Source organism: Pseudophryne corroboree (assembly GCF_028390025.1).
Source record: "Pseudophryne corroboree isolate aPseCor3 chromosome 3 unlocalized genomic scaffold, aPseCor3.hap2 SUPER_3_unloc_28, whole genome shotgun sequence".
NCBI classification, from domain to species: domain Eukaryota; kingdom Metazoa; phylum Chordata; class Amphibia; order Anura; family Myobatrachidae; genus Pseudophryne; species Pseudophryne corroboree.
This window is the reverse complement of record NW_026967517.1, coordinates 528,397-545,447: the sequence shown is the minus strand read 5'-3', so window position 1 is coordinate 545,447 and position 17,051 is coordinate 528,397. Positions and strand designations below refer to the sequence as shown.

The 17,051-nt window shown below is 43.9% G+C and overlaps 2 protein-coding genes across 3 annotated transcripts in view; one reads left to right on the top strand and one right to left on the bottom strand.

Annotated features, from left to right (window-relative positions):
* The window catches only part of LOC134983892 (oocyte zinc finger protein XlCOF22-like), a 630,483-nt gene that overhangs the window by 258,003 nt on the left and 355,429 nt on the right, over positions 1-17,051 (top strand). The window lies entirely within an intron of this gene.
* The window catches only part of LOC134983904 (zinc finger protein 665-like), an 89,295-nt gene continuing 85,270 nt past the window's right edge, over positions 13,027-17,051 (bottom strand). For both annotated transcript variants that reach the window (XM_063949516.1, XM_063949517.1), the window contains one exon: positions 13,027-15,666. In XM_063949516.1, the coding sequence (XP_063805586.1) occupies positions 13,664-15,666 (2,003 nt within the window). In that variant the 3' untranslated portion in view covers positions 13,027-13,663. The remainder of the gene's footprint in view (positions 15,667-17,051) is intronic.

Sequence of the window (17,051 nt, the reverse complement as noted above, 5' to 3'; positions counted from 1 at the left end):
CCAAATCTGGGACCCAACCACTTGTCCCACTCTCATTCACCTGATTCACAGCAATATGCAAACCCAGCCAACCTCATAAACACGTCTCCCAGTACCCTCCAAATCACTAAAATGTGCCTTATGGAATGCCTGCTCTGTAAGTAACATTAACATCCATACATAACCATTTCATAATTTATCAATTTCAACCTGATGGCTATAACAGAAACGTGGCTTATACAATCAGACATGGCATCCCCTGCAGCACTGTCACATGGTGGTCTCTACTTCACACACCTCCAGGCCTGATAACAGTAAAGGAGGCGGGGATGGATTATTACTTTCCCAATCTTTCACATACACAGTTCTATCACAGGTTCCATCACTCACTTTCACATCATTTGAAGTGCATTCCTTCAAAATTTACACTCCTTTTTCTCTGTATGATGCAGCTATCTGTCATCCACCTGGGCAGCCCAAACAATTTCTGGAAGATTTTTCTGCCTGGCCCCCTCACTTCCTATCCTCTAACATCTCCACTATCATCATGGGTGATTTCAATATTGCTATTGATAATATGAAATCTGCCTCTCATGCCTTCAAACTACTCTCTAACCTCCTCTCTTGGCTCTTCCCAATGGACTGACTCCACTACTCATCAGAAGGGCATTGTCTTGATCCAGTATTCACCAGACTGCTCACTTTCTGAATTCACCAACACTCCTTTCCCTCTCTCAGATTACATTCCTGGGCCTGAGTCAGATCCTGATGCAGATGTACTAAAATCGCTATGAAGTGATATTAGTACATCTGCGCATGCGCCAGTACACGCAATTGTAACGTCCTAAACGGCTTTCTCTTCAGAATGCAGTTTAATACCTGGAGGGGGTGAGAATAGGGCATTGACACCCCATTTAAGAGTGTGCAGTCCAGATAACGGAGGCATTTCTGGACCATTGCTGGGGCGGGTCGCGGTGGTAGCGTGACATCACGCAGCAGCTGTGACCCTTAACATGGCAGGTAGCCATCTGCCTTTGCAGACATGAAACACGCAAAAACACTGGCACCATGCAATGCTTTCGCATGTCTGCGGGGGGTGGGGGGGGGAGCTAGATCTGGCATGCGTGGCAAGAACTGTCCACCTCTCTGCAACAACTGCTCTCACTTTTTTCTGTATTTACTTCTCCTGAGACTGCTGTATCACACCTGAACCAGACTCTAGAAATAGCCCTTAGCCAAGTGGCTCCTGCAACCCATCACACTGCACATAGGCCTAGATGTCGATTGTGGCACTCTAAATTAACAAGACACCTACAAAAACTCTCACGGAAAGCTGAACGTCAGTGGTGTAAATATCGTATTCCTAGCGACTTTCTCACATAGAAGACTGTCTACCACTCTTATCGTAAGTGCCCTGGACTCTGCCAAACAAACATATTTCCAAACTTTCATCTCTGCTCAAGCCTCTAACCCCAAATGACTTTTAAAAACAATTATATCACTTCTGAAACCTCCCTCACTCAACCCACCAGACACTATCAAGGTGCAAGATCTTGCTCCTACTTCAAGGACTAGATTGATAAGATCCAATATGAAATGGTATGCTTTTCCTAAGCCAGTGACCTGCTCAATTCTCTATCTGGCAACTCTGGCACTCTCCTTATTTGATCCCACAAATGAAGGTGAAGTGTTAACACTCTTCTCATCCTGCTTCTCTACTACCTCTCCTCTTGAGCCTATACCCTAACAAGTAAGTAAATCTCTGTCTCCTGTGCTCATCCCAACCTTAACTAACATCTGTAATCTCTCTCTCTCTCTCTACTGGTATCTTTCATTCACTGTTCAAGCATGCACTGATTACTCCCATTCTAAAAAAACAAAATTCTGACCCTAACTCTCTCTCAAACTACCGTCCCATCTCTCAGCTCCCATGCCTCTCTCTACTTGAGAGACTTGCCTACACTCGCCTCACACTTTCTTAAATCACACAATTTATTTGACCCACTTCAGTCAGGCTTTCGTTCCCAACACTCCACAGAGACAGCACTGAGGAAAGTAGTGAATGATCTGGTCACTGCGAAGTCCAAAGGTCATTACTCACTTCTTATTCTTCTAGACCTCTCTGCTGTTTTTGACACTGTTGACCATTTTTTTCTCATACAAACACTACAATCCCTAGGTCTTCAAGACACTCTCCTCTCTTGGTTCCTATCCTACCTATTTAATCGCTTCTTCAGTGTTTGCTTCTCTGAATCCACCATCTCTTTGTTACCTCTTTCAGTTGGAGTACCAACTGAATCTCAATCTATACCTCATCTCTTGGGAAACTAATCAGCTCTTTTGAATTTCAGTATCATCTGTATGCAGGTGATACTCAAATCTACCTATCCTCCCCAGATTTGTCACCATCTGTATTGGGCCGTGTCACTGAGTGCCTTTCTGCTGTTTCATCTTGGATGTAATCTCGCACCTCAAACTTAATATTTCCAAAACAGAATTACTTATACTTCCACCGGCCAATAGTATTTACCAACCTGATATCTTTTTTTTTTTTTATAAACTTTTTATTGAGACATCATTAAAATCGCATTATACATTGTAGATGTACAAAGTGTGCACAATACAATATTATAAGAGGATTACAGTTAGAGGTTATATAGCAATTTCACATATAGCATACCACAGGGACTTTTGCATTAAAAGCAAGTGATCTGTATCTATAGGGGGAGCCGCCACAGTTGTCCATTCCTAAACCAAAGATAGAGGCTGATCCTGTGCAGCCATTCTAGTTAAATACCACGTAGTGTCCTTGAGGCTGTTATGAACGTGTAGCCGTGTAGTGGGGGGCAGAGTGGATATATAAGATTCCCAGAGATTGAAGAACTTGGCTACCTGGTTACCTCTGTCAACAATAGCCTCCACCCAGTCCATCCTGAATATATGGTGAAGTTTACTCAAAAATAATGGTATCTGTGGTGGCGTGCTATCCCACCACCCTTGTAAAATAGTTTTTTTCCTGGCCGCACTAAGGGCTATCAGTAGTTTTTTACATTCCGGTGGCATGCGAAGAGTGGGATCAATGATACCCAGAACTGCCCATTCAGGAGTAAAGGGCACATAGGTTATTAAATTAGCCTCCGCATACCTCCTAATGAGATGCCAAAAATATTGTACAATCGGACATGCCCACAAACAATGATATGTGTCAGCCTCACTCTGGTGGCATCTTGGGCAAGAGTGTGTTTCCGACGTTCCCATATGGTAACGACGTAGCAGGGATAGATAAGTGTTATGATACACATTAAGAAATAATTCAGTGTACATGCTTGCTGGGAGGACCTTTCGGGAGTATAGTAGTGCTTTTTCCATTGTTGGTATGGTCAATCCAGGAAAATGAGCCAACAATTTGGACATGCCACCCGTCACAGTAGCGTGATCTAATATTGTCCTCAAAAAAGTGTAATGTATGGATATGGCCTTGTGTTTCAGTACTGGGTGCTGTAGGCGGCTGTCTAGAGGGTTAGTCGAATCCCCCTCCGCAAAATGTGTAAGGATATGCCTAACGTAAAATTGTGTTTGCATAAATGGAAGGGGGGACGAGACCACCACATCATGTTTCGTTGAAACCTCTGAGAAGGTGAGCAGACGGTGGTCCTCCACCGATACCAATGACCGAATCGATATTATACCAGCCTCCCCCCATGTTATAAAGGGCTGGGCAGCCATGCCATCCAGAAACTCTGGGTTTTTAATTACGGCAAGTGTAGGGAGTAGTATTGATTCAATTTCGCGTTGTGGCGCAATATATGCCACATTTTCCTAGTAGACCACAGAAGTGGGTTAGACAGTCCGGGATCTCCCAATCGTGTTGATGAAGAAAACAAGTCAGACCCACATGTGCCAAAAAATTCTGTTCGAAGGATGTGTTTGTATATAGAGCTATTTTGCAGCCAATCTCTCAAGTGTCTCAGAAGCGCAGCATGGTTATAAACAACAACATCCTTTAAAGTTAATACCGCCATTGGATTTGGGTTGAGCAAGTTTATGCAAAGCAATACGTGCCCGGCCACCCTTCCATATAAAGGTTCTGATTAGCTTGTTAATCGTTTGGACGTCCAGTTTGGTCAGCAGTACGGGAAGTGTTTGCAGTGGATATAATATGCGCGGTATAGCCATTTTTACCAGGTTAGCCCTGCCTAGATATGACAGTGGAAGACGTTCCCATCCCTTGATATCGTCAGTTAGAGTATGTATGGCCTTACTGACATTGAGTTTGTAAAGTTCAGACAGATAGCGTGGCACCATAACCCCCAAATATTTAATATGAGTGGACACCCAATGCAAGGGAAAGTGTGAGGACCAACTCGGACATGTCACTACCATATAACAATAGCGCTTTAGATTTGTCCATATTGATACTAAAACCTGAAATGCGGCCAAATGATTGGATCATGTCAAGGATCAAGTCAAGGGAAGGCTCAGGGTCAGATATATACAGAAGGATATCGTCCGCAAAAGTGGACAGCTTAATTTCCTGTCCACCCACCTTTATACCCCGAAAATCTGACCAATATTGCAGTGTCCTAAGCAATGGATCGAGGGCCAGATTAAATAGCAGCGGCAACAGAGGGCATCCCTGACGGGTACCCCTTTCCAACAGGAACCGTTGGCCCCTGATTCCATTTATCAATAAAGAGGCAGATGGTCTGTCGTAGATGTATAGTACATAATTAATAAAGCCTGTATCAAAGCCTCTTTTCTCCAACACAGTAAACAAATGGGGCCACAAGACCATGTCAAAGGCCTTATTGGCATCAAGGCTAAAGAGCATGTTCGAGTCTGCACATGGAAACTGGGATGCCGCCGCCAGCGCAATACGTATTGCTTTAACCGCATGTATACCAGTTACAAAACCCATTTGTGTTGTGGTGAGTATATCAGGAAGAATGGACTGGAGCCGCGTCACCATTATCTTGGCCAGTAGTTTGTAATCAACATTTAATAGACTGATTGGTCTGTATGAGGAGAGAAAATTGGTGTCCCTAGCCGGTTTGGGGATAAGTGTAATAAATGCCTCATTAAATAAAGGTCCTTTCATGTATAGCTTGAAACAATTCCAATAGGGCAGGGACAATCTGGGCCTGTAACATGCGGTAGTAATCTCCCGACAGACCATCTGGACCCGGAGATTTACCATGAGGTAACTTGGAGATAACAGTGTTCATTTCCTCCGTCGTTATTTTTCCTACAAGAGCTTCTCTCTGGTCTCGAGTAAGAGGGGGCAATTCCTCATCTGTTAGCAGCTGGGATTGTATATCAGTATCTGTTTGTGTCGAGCTAAACAAGGATTGGAAATAGGATTGAAATTGTTCCACTATTTCCTGAGATTTGGTGATAATACAACCAGACCTGGGGTGGTGTATAGTGGTAATAACATGTCGTTTTTTGGGAGGCCAGGAAATGACCGCCAGTAATCTACCAGCCTTATTGCCCCATCTATAAAATGTATTCTTGGTAAAGTCTAAGGAGTGTTTTGCCTGGGTGGCTAAATAAGCTTCAAGCATGCACCTAGCCTGCTTGTACTCAGTAAGAGTAAGCCCTGTTGGAGTGGAAGTGTATGTTTGAAAAGCCGTGGACATTGCCTCTTTTAACGCAGTGTATTCCAATTTGGATTCCCTTTTTTTCCAGGAGACATAACTAATAATATGACCCCTTATCACTTCCTTAGAGGCGTTCCAAAAGGTATCAGGTCTAACCCAGTAATCTATATTTTCATCTACATAATTAGTCCAATGGTAGGTGAGGTACAATTTAAAATCCTCCGAGTCTGCCAAGTATTGTGGGTATCTCCAAATACGATCAGTCGAGTGCATATGGGGGGGGTTAATGCCAGCGTGACAGGGGCATGATCAGAGATCAATATGTCAAGTATATCCACCACAGCAACCTGGGATATTAAGTTATCAGCAATTAAGAACCTGTCAATACGAGACAACGTTCCATGTGCCAGTGACAAATGGGTATGTGTTTTGTCGGTTGGATGTAACAATTGACCGAAAGTGACCTCACCGCTGAGCAGAAAGTTCCCACCATTGGTTACAATGGAGCGCATAGGCGCTACATTGTAACACTGCCGCGTGCTGCCTGTCAGTCAGTACAGGAGAACACAGCCGATCAGAAGGGTGCCACAACGTGGCGCTCCCTGATTGGCTGATGGAACCCACTTAGACAGAAGTCAGAGTGGGTTTCTGGCAGTCGGGGAAAGGGGACCCATGTGAAAACATGGGTCCCCTTTCAGTGCGTGGCTTGGGTCTCCGTTTTTTAATTTTAATCAAGTACCTGGATTACAAATGGATTCTACGAGGAGCCTGGTACCCTGGATCTGGTGAGTATAATTTATTCAACAGGTACCCCAAGGATTCTACTGGACAAGAGGACCGACCTGCGTGGGGGCATAGGTAAGTATGTATGTATGTTTGTGTGGATGTATGTAATAAAACTTTACTTTCAAGGTGTGTGTGTCTTGTCTTTTTTGGGGTATTTTTTTAGTAATAGTACTACAGGTACCAGCGGGCCCGTTTTTCCGCCGCATGCTGGTACTTGTGGTTCTCCAAGTACCAGCATGTGGGGGAGGCTTGCTGGGACTTGTAGTACTGCTACTAAAAACAATATCTTTACATTTTAAACAAAGGCTATCAGCCCCCCATCCGCAGCCCATTGGATGGGGGGCACAGCCTCGGGCTTCACCCCTGGCCCTTGGGTGGCTGGGGGGGACCCCTTGATTGAAGGGGTCCCCACTCCCCCAGGGTACCCCGGCCAGGGGTGACTAGTTGGGTAGTTAATGCCATGGCCGCAGGGCACTATATAAAAGTGACCCCCGGCTGTGGCATTATCTGTCCAGCTAGTGGAGCCCGGTGCTGGTTTTAAAAATACGGGGGACCCCTACTCTTTTTGTCCCCCGTATTTTTGAAACCAGGACCAGGCGCAGAGCCCGATGCTGGTTGCTTAAATATGGGGGAACCCCTGTAATTTCCCCCCCCCCCATATTTCTGCAACCAGGATCGGTTCAAAGAGCCCGAGGCTGGTTATGCTTAGGAGGGGGGACCCAACGCAATTTAAAAAAAAAGAATTAACAGTTTCCCACCCCTTCCCACTGATATACAGGCACGGATCTCATGGATCCGTGCATGCCTATCCAATCACGGCTCAAAAAAGCAGGTTTGTTTTTTTTAGCACTTTTTTACGAGTTGTAATTTTTCACGGCAGTGTTTTTTTTTTTTGCTTTGCACTTCTTAGTAAATGACCGAGATTCATACTTAAACAGCCGCGTTTTGACCGATGGTGTATTCATTCGTAATTTTTTTCTTGGACTTCCCAAAAAATACGAATGCCCTCATCACTGCCGTGATTTGAGTTTAGTAAATTACCGAGATGACACTTTGAAGAAAAAACGGCATCTCGGTTAAAAATCGGGACCTTAGTAAATATACCCCCCTGTTTCCATAGCCTCTGTTCTCCTCAAACCTTTGTCTGTCCTACCATAAGGCGACACCTTCTGGCTCTGTATTGGGTGGGTTACATTAAAGGGGCTGACTACAGAACACTTTCAGATAGACCTACTTTAACATGTCCAGGCATGTCCTCTAGCACACAATAGATGTTAACTAAATGAACCTTAATTAATCTGATTGTGTGGCCTGGAATCCATTGTGTGGGGAAGAATGAGGGGGGTGTATGGACTGACATCTGAGAATGGCTGTATCTCCAACAGCAAACAAACAGGTTATCAAAGCAGTCACATGGGGGGGGGGGGAACGACATTATTTTACAAACTATAATACAATAACCAGTACATTCATATATACAGGTATACATCTTCATATGCATTCTGAACAAAACATCAGGCTAGACATATTATTCCCTGATAAACACAAACACATATAACAGTGGGATAATGTTTCACAATAGTATGTGATGTCCAGTTCTATTGGGAATCCAGGCAGCATGCTGTATAGGTGATAACCAAGTTCTGTCTTGTCTCTTTACACTAACGCACTGAATCCAGAAACAGGCTGGCAAAAAGTACTCAAGAGCCAGCTGGGGCTGCGTACGTTACACTGTCTTCCATCCTCTTGGAATGCCGGAACTTCGGGACTCAGGACTGGATCCTCCTCACAACAGATATGAGTCTACGAGGATGGGGAGCTCTCACCCAAGGTGCGCAGTTCCAGGGAAGGTGGTCTGCCCAGGAGGCCCTTCTTCCATTCAACATTCTGGAACTTCGGGCTATCCACAATGCTCTGCTTCAGGCGTCTCCTCTACTAAGGGATCGGGCAATTCAGGTGCAGTCAGACAATGCCACGGCGGTGGCATATATCAATCGACAAAGAGGGACAAAAAGCAGGGCCTGCATGCGAGAAGTGTCAAGAATACTCCTTTGGGCAGAAAAACATGCAAGAGCGTTGTCCACAACCTTCATTTCGGGAGTGGACAACTGAGAGGTGATCCTCCTAAGCCGCCACGACCTCCACCCGGGGGAGTGGGGATTATACCCTCAGATGTTCCAACTGATCGACAGGTCGGATTGCCCACAGATCGACTTGATGGCCTCTCATCTCAACAATATAGCAATTAATGTTCTATTAAAAAACATTAAAGGAGCGCTGTTTACTGATCAAAAATCATTTAATAATACATAATAAAAATGATTTTTTATCTGTAAACAGCGCTCCTTTAATGTTTTTTAATAGAACATTAATTGCTATATTCTTGTATCAGGCATCCAGGTGCCCTTTAGAAGCTGCTATTATATTGCTTAATTGTCAATCAGGTGTGCTTTTTAAAGTTTACATTTTTTAAAAATTCCAGCGCCCGATATAAAGGAGTATATACTCCTTATCCTTTTCTTTCTCATCTCAACAAGAAGCTTCGCTGCTATTGCGCACGGAGTAGGGACCCTCAGGCGAACGCAGTGGATGCACTGACTTATCTTTGGCCTTACCAGCTGGTCTACCCGTTTTCTCCGATCCCTCTGATCCCGAGGGTGCTCAAGCGGATCAGACATCAAAGAGTGGAAGCAATCTTGATTGATCTGGATTGGCCCCGAAGGGCGTGGTACACGGCTATTCTGGACATGACTGTACAGGACCCTTGGCCTCTACCACTAAGGGATCTTCTTCAATAAGGACCCTTCGTCTACCTGGACTTACGGCTGCTTAGTTTGATGAAATGGAAGTTGAGCGGAACAGCCTAGCTCACAAAGGGCTTTCCAAAAAGGTCATTGCCACTATGGTACAAGCCAGAAAACCTGTGACGTCAAAACACTATCATAATATCTTGCGGAGATATGTCTCTTGGTGCGAAGAACGCACATATCCCTCTTCGAAATTCCACTTAGGAAGGTTCCTGTTTCCTGCAGCCTGGAGTAGATAAGGGCTTACGTCTGGGATCCATTAAGGTCCAGATTTCAGCTCTTTCCATCTTCTTCCAGAAGAAGTTGTCTCTCTTGACGGAAGTTCAGACCTTCTTGCAAGGGGTGCTTTATATACAACCTCCCTTTGTGCCCCCTATGACACCTTGGGATCTAGATGTTATGTTACGTTTTCTACAGTCTTCCAGGTTTGAACCTCTGGTGATGGTAGAAGACAAGTACCTCACGTGGAAGACGGTGATGTTACTGGCCCTGGCTTCTGCTAAGCATGTCTCAGAATTGGGGGCCTTGTCGTGCAAAAGTCCATACTCATACTCGACAGCAGTTCAACCTATTGTGATTCTGTCAAGTTCTGGCACTGCTTCTATTCCAGATGCATTGGATGCTGTATGAGCCTTACAGGTCTATGTCAAAAGGACGGCTCACATCAGAAAGATGGATTCCTTGTTGTTGCTGTATGATGCACGTAAAATGGGTTGCCCTGCTTCAAAGCAGGCCATTGCTCATTGGATTAACTTACTATCCAACAGGTTTATGTGTCGGCAGCCTTACCGGTTCCACAGTCTCTGAAGGCCCACTCTAATAGATTGGTGGGTTCTTCCTGGGCGGCTGCCCGTGGAGTCTCGGCCCTACAACTATGCCGAGCTGCTACCTGGTCGGGGACTAACACCTTTGTGAAGTTCTACAAATTTGATACCCCGACCAAAGAGGATACCCAGTTTGGGCAGGCGGTGTTGCAGTTGTCTCTGCACGTTCCCGCCCGTTCTGGAAACTTTGGGACATTCCCATCATACTAATTCTGTCCACAATATCCCTTATGGACTACAAGAAAAGGATTTACCGTTAGGTATATTAAAATCCTATTTACTCCCTTGGTCTGCGCGATACTGCCCTATCCTGGCTGTCCTCCTACGTTTCTGACGGTTCCTTCCGTCCCCCCGTCCCCCACTTCCTCTAGCAGTCAGTGTCCCCAAGGTTCTGTTCTGGGCCTCTCCTTTTCTCTATCTAAACATCCTCTTTATCTCTTCCTGAATGTCCCAGCGCTTTCTTAAACTTATGTGTAACGCTGAGCTGATCATCTTCCCTGCCTCCCGCATAAATTCTCCTCCCATAATTATCTATTGATGGCACTACTATCGCCTCTAGCCCCCAAGTGCGCTGTCTTGGAGTAATCCTCGTCTCCTACATCTCCTTCACACCACACATTCAGCACCTCTCACAGTACTGTCATTTCCATCTCAAAAATATTTCAGACCCATTCTCATCCAGAATGCTACTAAAACCCTCATCCACTCACTGGTCATCTCCAGATTGGACGACTGTAATCTCCTTTATGGCATCTCTGACATACGCCTCTCTCCACTCCAATCTATCCTCAGTGCTGCCGCCCATCTCATCTTCCTCACCAAACGTACAACATCCACCTCCCCTCTCATGCAGGACCTTCACTGGCTCCCCTTCCCTTTCAGAATACAAATCAAGCTTCTCACATTCAAAGTCCTCACCCACTCTTCTCCCTCTTGCATGTGACCTCATCTCTCTGTACACTACCACCCGTCCTCTTCTCTCTGCTAATGCTCGCCGCCTCTCCTGCCAACTGATTACCTCCTCCCAGTCCTACCTATTTTGCATGTGCTCTCCCCATCTCACTCTTCACAAAACTTCAAATGGGCTCTCAAGGCCCACTTCTATACCAAACCCAGCCAATTGTCCTCCTAACCCTCTTATCCACGCTCAGTCTTCCGTTTCTATGTCACCCTGGTGTGTTAGCCCTATCTACAGTAATAATACAGGGACATGACTGGGGAGGTGAGGGGATCTGGGAGTGTCACAGTGACATCACTTATATCTATAGTAATAATACAGGGCATGACTGGAGAGGTGAGAGAATCTGGCAGTGTTTACAGTGATATTGATGTCTCCCCCATTTTGCAGGGTTGCAAAGTAGTGAAGAAGACATGTGTTGAGTGTGAGACACCCAGCAGCCATCCCCGTATGTCAGGTGGACTGAGCAGAACTAAGAGCCCCATCACGGTGCCTCCACCTCACTCACTGATACACGAGAGGCACAGTGATCAGAAGATCCTGGAACTCACCAAGATCAATCAGCTACTGACTGGAGAAGTGACTGCTGGGAATGGGACATTATACAGTAACACTGGGGGACGTGTCTGTGTGATGACTGGAGAGGTGACTGCTGGGAATGGGGCATTATCCAGTAACACCAGGGGACGTGTCTGGGTGATGACTGGAGAGGTGACTACTGGAAATGGGACATTATACAGTAACACCAGGGGATGTGTCTGGGTGATGACTGGAGAGGTAACTGCTGGGAATGGGACATTATACAGTAATACCAGGGGACGTGTCTGGGCGATGACTGGAGAGGTAACTGCTGGGAATGGGACATTCTACAGTAACACCAGGGGACGTGTCTGGGTGATGACTGGAGAGGTGACTACTGGGAATGGGACGTTATACAGTAACATCAGGGGACTTGTCTGGGTGATGACTGAAGAGGTGACTGCTGGGAATGGGACATTATACAGTAATACCAGGGGACGTGTCTGGGTGATGACTTCTGTAATAAGTGTTTATTACTCACCTGTGCTGATATCTGTTGGGATCTCCTCCTCCTTACACTGCTAATCACCCCTCACATACGTCTCTACTTCTCCCTCTATATCTTCTGCCTTCATATCAGTCACATACGTCTCTTCTTCTCCCTCTATATCTTCTGCGTATATGGAACGTATGGTGTAACTAGATCTGACTCCTGTCACTCTCGCCAGTAATAATGTTACTTATACATTTCCTTTTCTGTATATGTAACGTATGGTGTAACTAGATTGGACTCCTGTCATTCTCACCAGTAATAATGTTACTTATATAATTCCCCTTCTGTATATGGAACGTATGGTGTAACTAGATCTGACGCCTGTCACTCTCACCAGTAATGTTACTTATACATTTCCCCTCCTGCATATGCAAAGTATGGTGTAACTAGATTGACTCCTGTCATTCTCACCAGTAATAATGTTGCTTATACATTTCCCCTTCTGCATATGTAATGTATGGTGTAACTAAATCTGACTCCTGTCATTCTCACCAGTAATAATGTTACTTATACATTTCCCCTTATGTATATGTAACGTATGGTGTAACTAGATCTGACTCCTGTCATTCTCACCAGTAATAATGTTACTTATACATTTCCCCTTCTGTATATATAACGTATGGTGTAATTAGATCTGACTCCTGTTATTCTCACCAGTAATAATGTTACTTATACATTTCCCCTTATGTATATGTAACGTATGGTGTAACTAGATCTGACTCCTGTCATTCTCACCAGTAATAATGTTACTTATACATTTCCCCTTCTGTATATATAACGTATGGTGTAATTAGATCTGACTCCTGTTATTCTCACCAGTAATAATGTTACTTATACATTTCCCCTTCTGTATATGTAATGTATGGTGTAACTAGATCTGACTCCTGTCATTCTCACCAGTAATAATGTTACTTATACATCACTTTCCTCCCAATAGAACTCACAGAACTTTACACTCACATTTACACAGAGCACAAGATACACAATAAGTAGAACAGAATAAAGACCTCAGCATGTGGGATGTATATTTAGGAAGGGAAGGAACATTAATGAAACATGTGAGTAACAGTCATCAGTCTGTTTGTGGTCTCCAGGGTGGAGGTCTCTTGGACTGTGCGAGGCAGCAGGTTCCATGGTCAGGGCTGCATAGCTAACAGATCAACCACAAATGAAATACGGCAGATTCTTGGTACTGCTGGTAACAGTCTGAGGGGGAGAGGTAGGGAATTCCAGAGAAAGGGAGCAGCACGTGAAAAATCTTGGATAGGAGTGGGAGGAAGTAATCAGAAGACAGGCGGGTCGGCGTGCATTAGCATATGGACCTGTTTCGCTAGGACCGAGTCACAGCCAACTGGCATCACCGACACCTGGAGCTCAGCTAGACATTTAGTATTGGTATTGTTTTCAGTACCCGGAGCAAAGACAGGTTATCTGCATAGTAGAGGTAAAGGAGGACATGACGTCTTATTATTTCACCAGTAGCAGCATGTATATTGTAAAAAAAAAAAAAAACACAGGACATAGGATAAAACCTGAAGGAACAATGCAGGGAAATGGTGAAGATGAGTATACTCCAGATTAAAATGGTTCCCCAGCTGTGTGATGTCTACTGTGTCCAACAAGAGCTGATTTATTAATCACTCAGAGCATGCAAATGGCTTCACACCTCTGTGAGTTCTCTCATGTTGAACAAGATGTGATTTCCGTATAAACCCTTTCCCACACTCCGAACATGAAAATGGCCTCTTACCTGTGTGATTTCTCTCATGTCTAACAAGATGTGATTTCTGTATAAACCCTTTCCCACACTCAGAACATGAAAATGGCTTCTCTCCAGTGTGACTTCTCTCATGTGTAACAAGATATGACTTGAGTGAAAAACCTTTTCCACACTCAGAACATGAAAATGGCTTCTCTCCAGTGTGACTTCTCTCATGTTGAACAAGATTCCATTTCAGTAAAAAACATTTCCCACACTCAGAACATGTAAATGGCTTCACTCCGGTGTGACTTCTCTCATGTATAACAAGATATGACTTGTGTGAAAAACCTTTTCCACACTCAGAACAAGAAAATGGCTTCTCTCCAGTGTGACTTCTCTCATGTTGAACAAGATTCGATTTCAGTGAAAAACATTTCCCACACTCAGAACATGTAAATGGCTTCTCTCCGGTGTGACTTCTCTCATGTCTGACTAGAGTTGATTTCTGTGCAAAACATTTCCCACACTCAGAACATGAAAATGGCCCCTCTCCGGTGTGATTTCTCGCATGTTGAACAAGACATGATTTGTGTGAAAAACGTTTTCCACAATCAGAACATGAAAATGGCTTCTCTCCGGTGTGACTTCTCTCATGTTGAACAAGATTCGATTTCAGTGAAAAACATTTCCCACATTCAGAACATGTAAATGGCTTCACTTCAGTGTGACATCTCTCATGTATAACAAGAAATGACTTGTATGAAAAACCTTTTCCACACTCAGAACAAGAAAATGGCTTCTCTCCGGTGTGACTTCTCTCATGTATAACAAGAAATGATTTCCGTGTAAAACATTTCCCACACTCACAACATGTAAATGGCTTCTCTCCGGTGTGACTTCTCTCATGTCTAATAAGAGTTGATTTCAGTGCAAAACATTTCCCACACTCAGAACATGATAATGGCTTCTCTCCGGTGTGACTTCTGTCATGTCTGATAAGAGTTGATTTCACTGCAAAACATTTCCCACACTCAGAACATGAAAATGGCTTCTCTCCGGTGTGACTTCTCTCATGTTGAACAAGATGTGATTTCCGTGTAAAACATTTCCCACACTCAGAACATGAAAATGGCTTCTCTCCGGTGTGACTTCTCTCATGTTGAACAAGATGTAATTTCCGTGTAAAACATTTCCCACACTCAGAACATGTAAATGGACTGTCACCTATGTGAGTTTTCTGATGTATGACATAATTTGATTTGGATGTAAAACATTTCCCACACTCAGAACATGAAAATGGCTTCTCTCCGGTGTGACTTCTCTCATGTTGAACAAGATGTGATTTCCGTGTAAAACATTTCCCACACTCAGAACATGAAAATGGCTTCTCTCCGGTGTGACTTCTCTCATGTTGAACAAGATGTAATTTCCGTGTAAAACATTTCCCACACTCAGAACATGTAAATGGACTGTCACCTATGTGAGTTTTCTGATGTATGACATAATTTGATTTGGATGTAAAACATTTCCCACACTCAGAACATGAAAATAGCTTCTCACCGGTGTGACTTCTCTCATGTATAACAAGAAATGATTTCGGTGCAAAACATTTCCCACACTCAGAACATGGAAATTGCCTCTCACCTGCCTTAGCTGGCTGATGTGCAATAAGCTTTGTGTTCTGTGTAAAACATGGTGCAGCTATAGAACAGGAAAACACTGTATCTACTGTCAGAGCTGTAACAGATGCACCAATATCAGAGTGATCAGGAGAACATTTCCCAGGATCAGAGGGATCAGCTGATAGAGCTGGATGTATAATTGGGGTAATGGGGTTATCTCCTGGAGAATCCTGTCTACTGTCATTATCTTTTATGTCACAATCCGGGGATAACATTAGATGTCCTTCTGAGATATTCCTGCATGTGTGTCCATCTGCTGGAAATAAAATACATTTTGGAAATGTGAATTTTCATAAAACAATTAAAATCTGGTAAAGATCATGATCAAAACTGGAAAATTACTATAAAATGAGTAGACAAGACCCAGGGTGTTACATGGTACAATATATAATTCTCTAACAGACACTGTATCCAGTACTGTATTTCTGGCATTGCTTTTATATTTATCTTGAAAATAATACTAGGAAGCTTGGACAGGAGTGTTACTAACACTGAGAGAACATGTGGTATTACTAGAGGTGGCATAGGCTGTGCAGTAATATAACATCACCTGTGCATACATTTAGGTAACACTGAGATCATGTGGGATTACTAGAGGTGACATGGGTTGTGCAGTAATATAACATCACCTGTGCATACATTTAGGTAACACTGAGATCATGTGGGATTACTAGAGGTGACATGGGCTGTGCAGTAATATAACATCACCTGTGCATACATTTAGGCAACACTGAGAGATAATATGGGATTACTAGAGGTGACATGGGCAGTGCAGTAATATAACATCGCCTATGCATACATTTAGGTAACACTGAGATCATGTGGGATTACTAGAGGTGACACGGGCTGTGCAGTAATATAACATCGCCTGTGCATACATTTAGGTAACACTGAGAGATCATGTGGGATTACTAGAGGTGACATGGGCTGTTCAGTAATATAACATCTCCTGTGCGTACATTTAGATAACACTGAGAGATCATGTGGGATTACTAGAGGTGACATGGGCTGTGCAGTAATATAACATCACCTGTGCATACATTTAGGCAACACTGAGAGATAATATGGGATTACTAGAGGTGACATGGGCAGTGCAGTAATATAACATCGCCTGTGCATACATTTAGGTAACACTGAGATCATGTGGGATTACTAGAGGTGACATGGGCTGTGCAGTAATATAACATCACCTGTGCATACATTTAGGCAACACTGAGAGATAATATGGGATTACTAGAGGTGACATGGGCAGTGCAGTAATATAACATCGCCTGTGCATACATTTAGGCAACACGGAGATCATGTGGGATTACTAGAGGTGACACGGGCTGTGCAGTAATATAACATCGCCTGTGCATACATTTAGATAACACTGAGAGATCATGTGGGATTACTAGAGGTGACATGGGCAGTGCAGTAATATAACATCGCCTGTGCATACATTTAGGTAACACTGAGATCATGTGGGATTACTAGAGGTGACATGGGCTGTGCAGTAATATAACATCGCCAGTGCATACATTTAGGTAACACTGAGATCATGTGGGATTACTAGAGGTGACATGGGCTGTGCAGTAATATAACATCGCCAGTGCATACATTTAGGTAACACTGAGATCATGTGGAATTACTAGAGGTGAC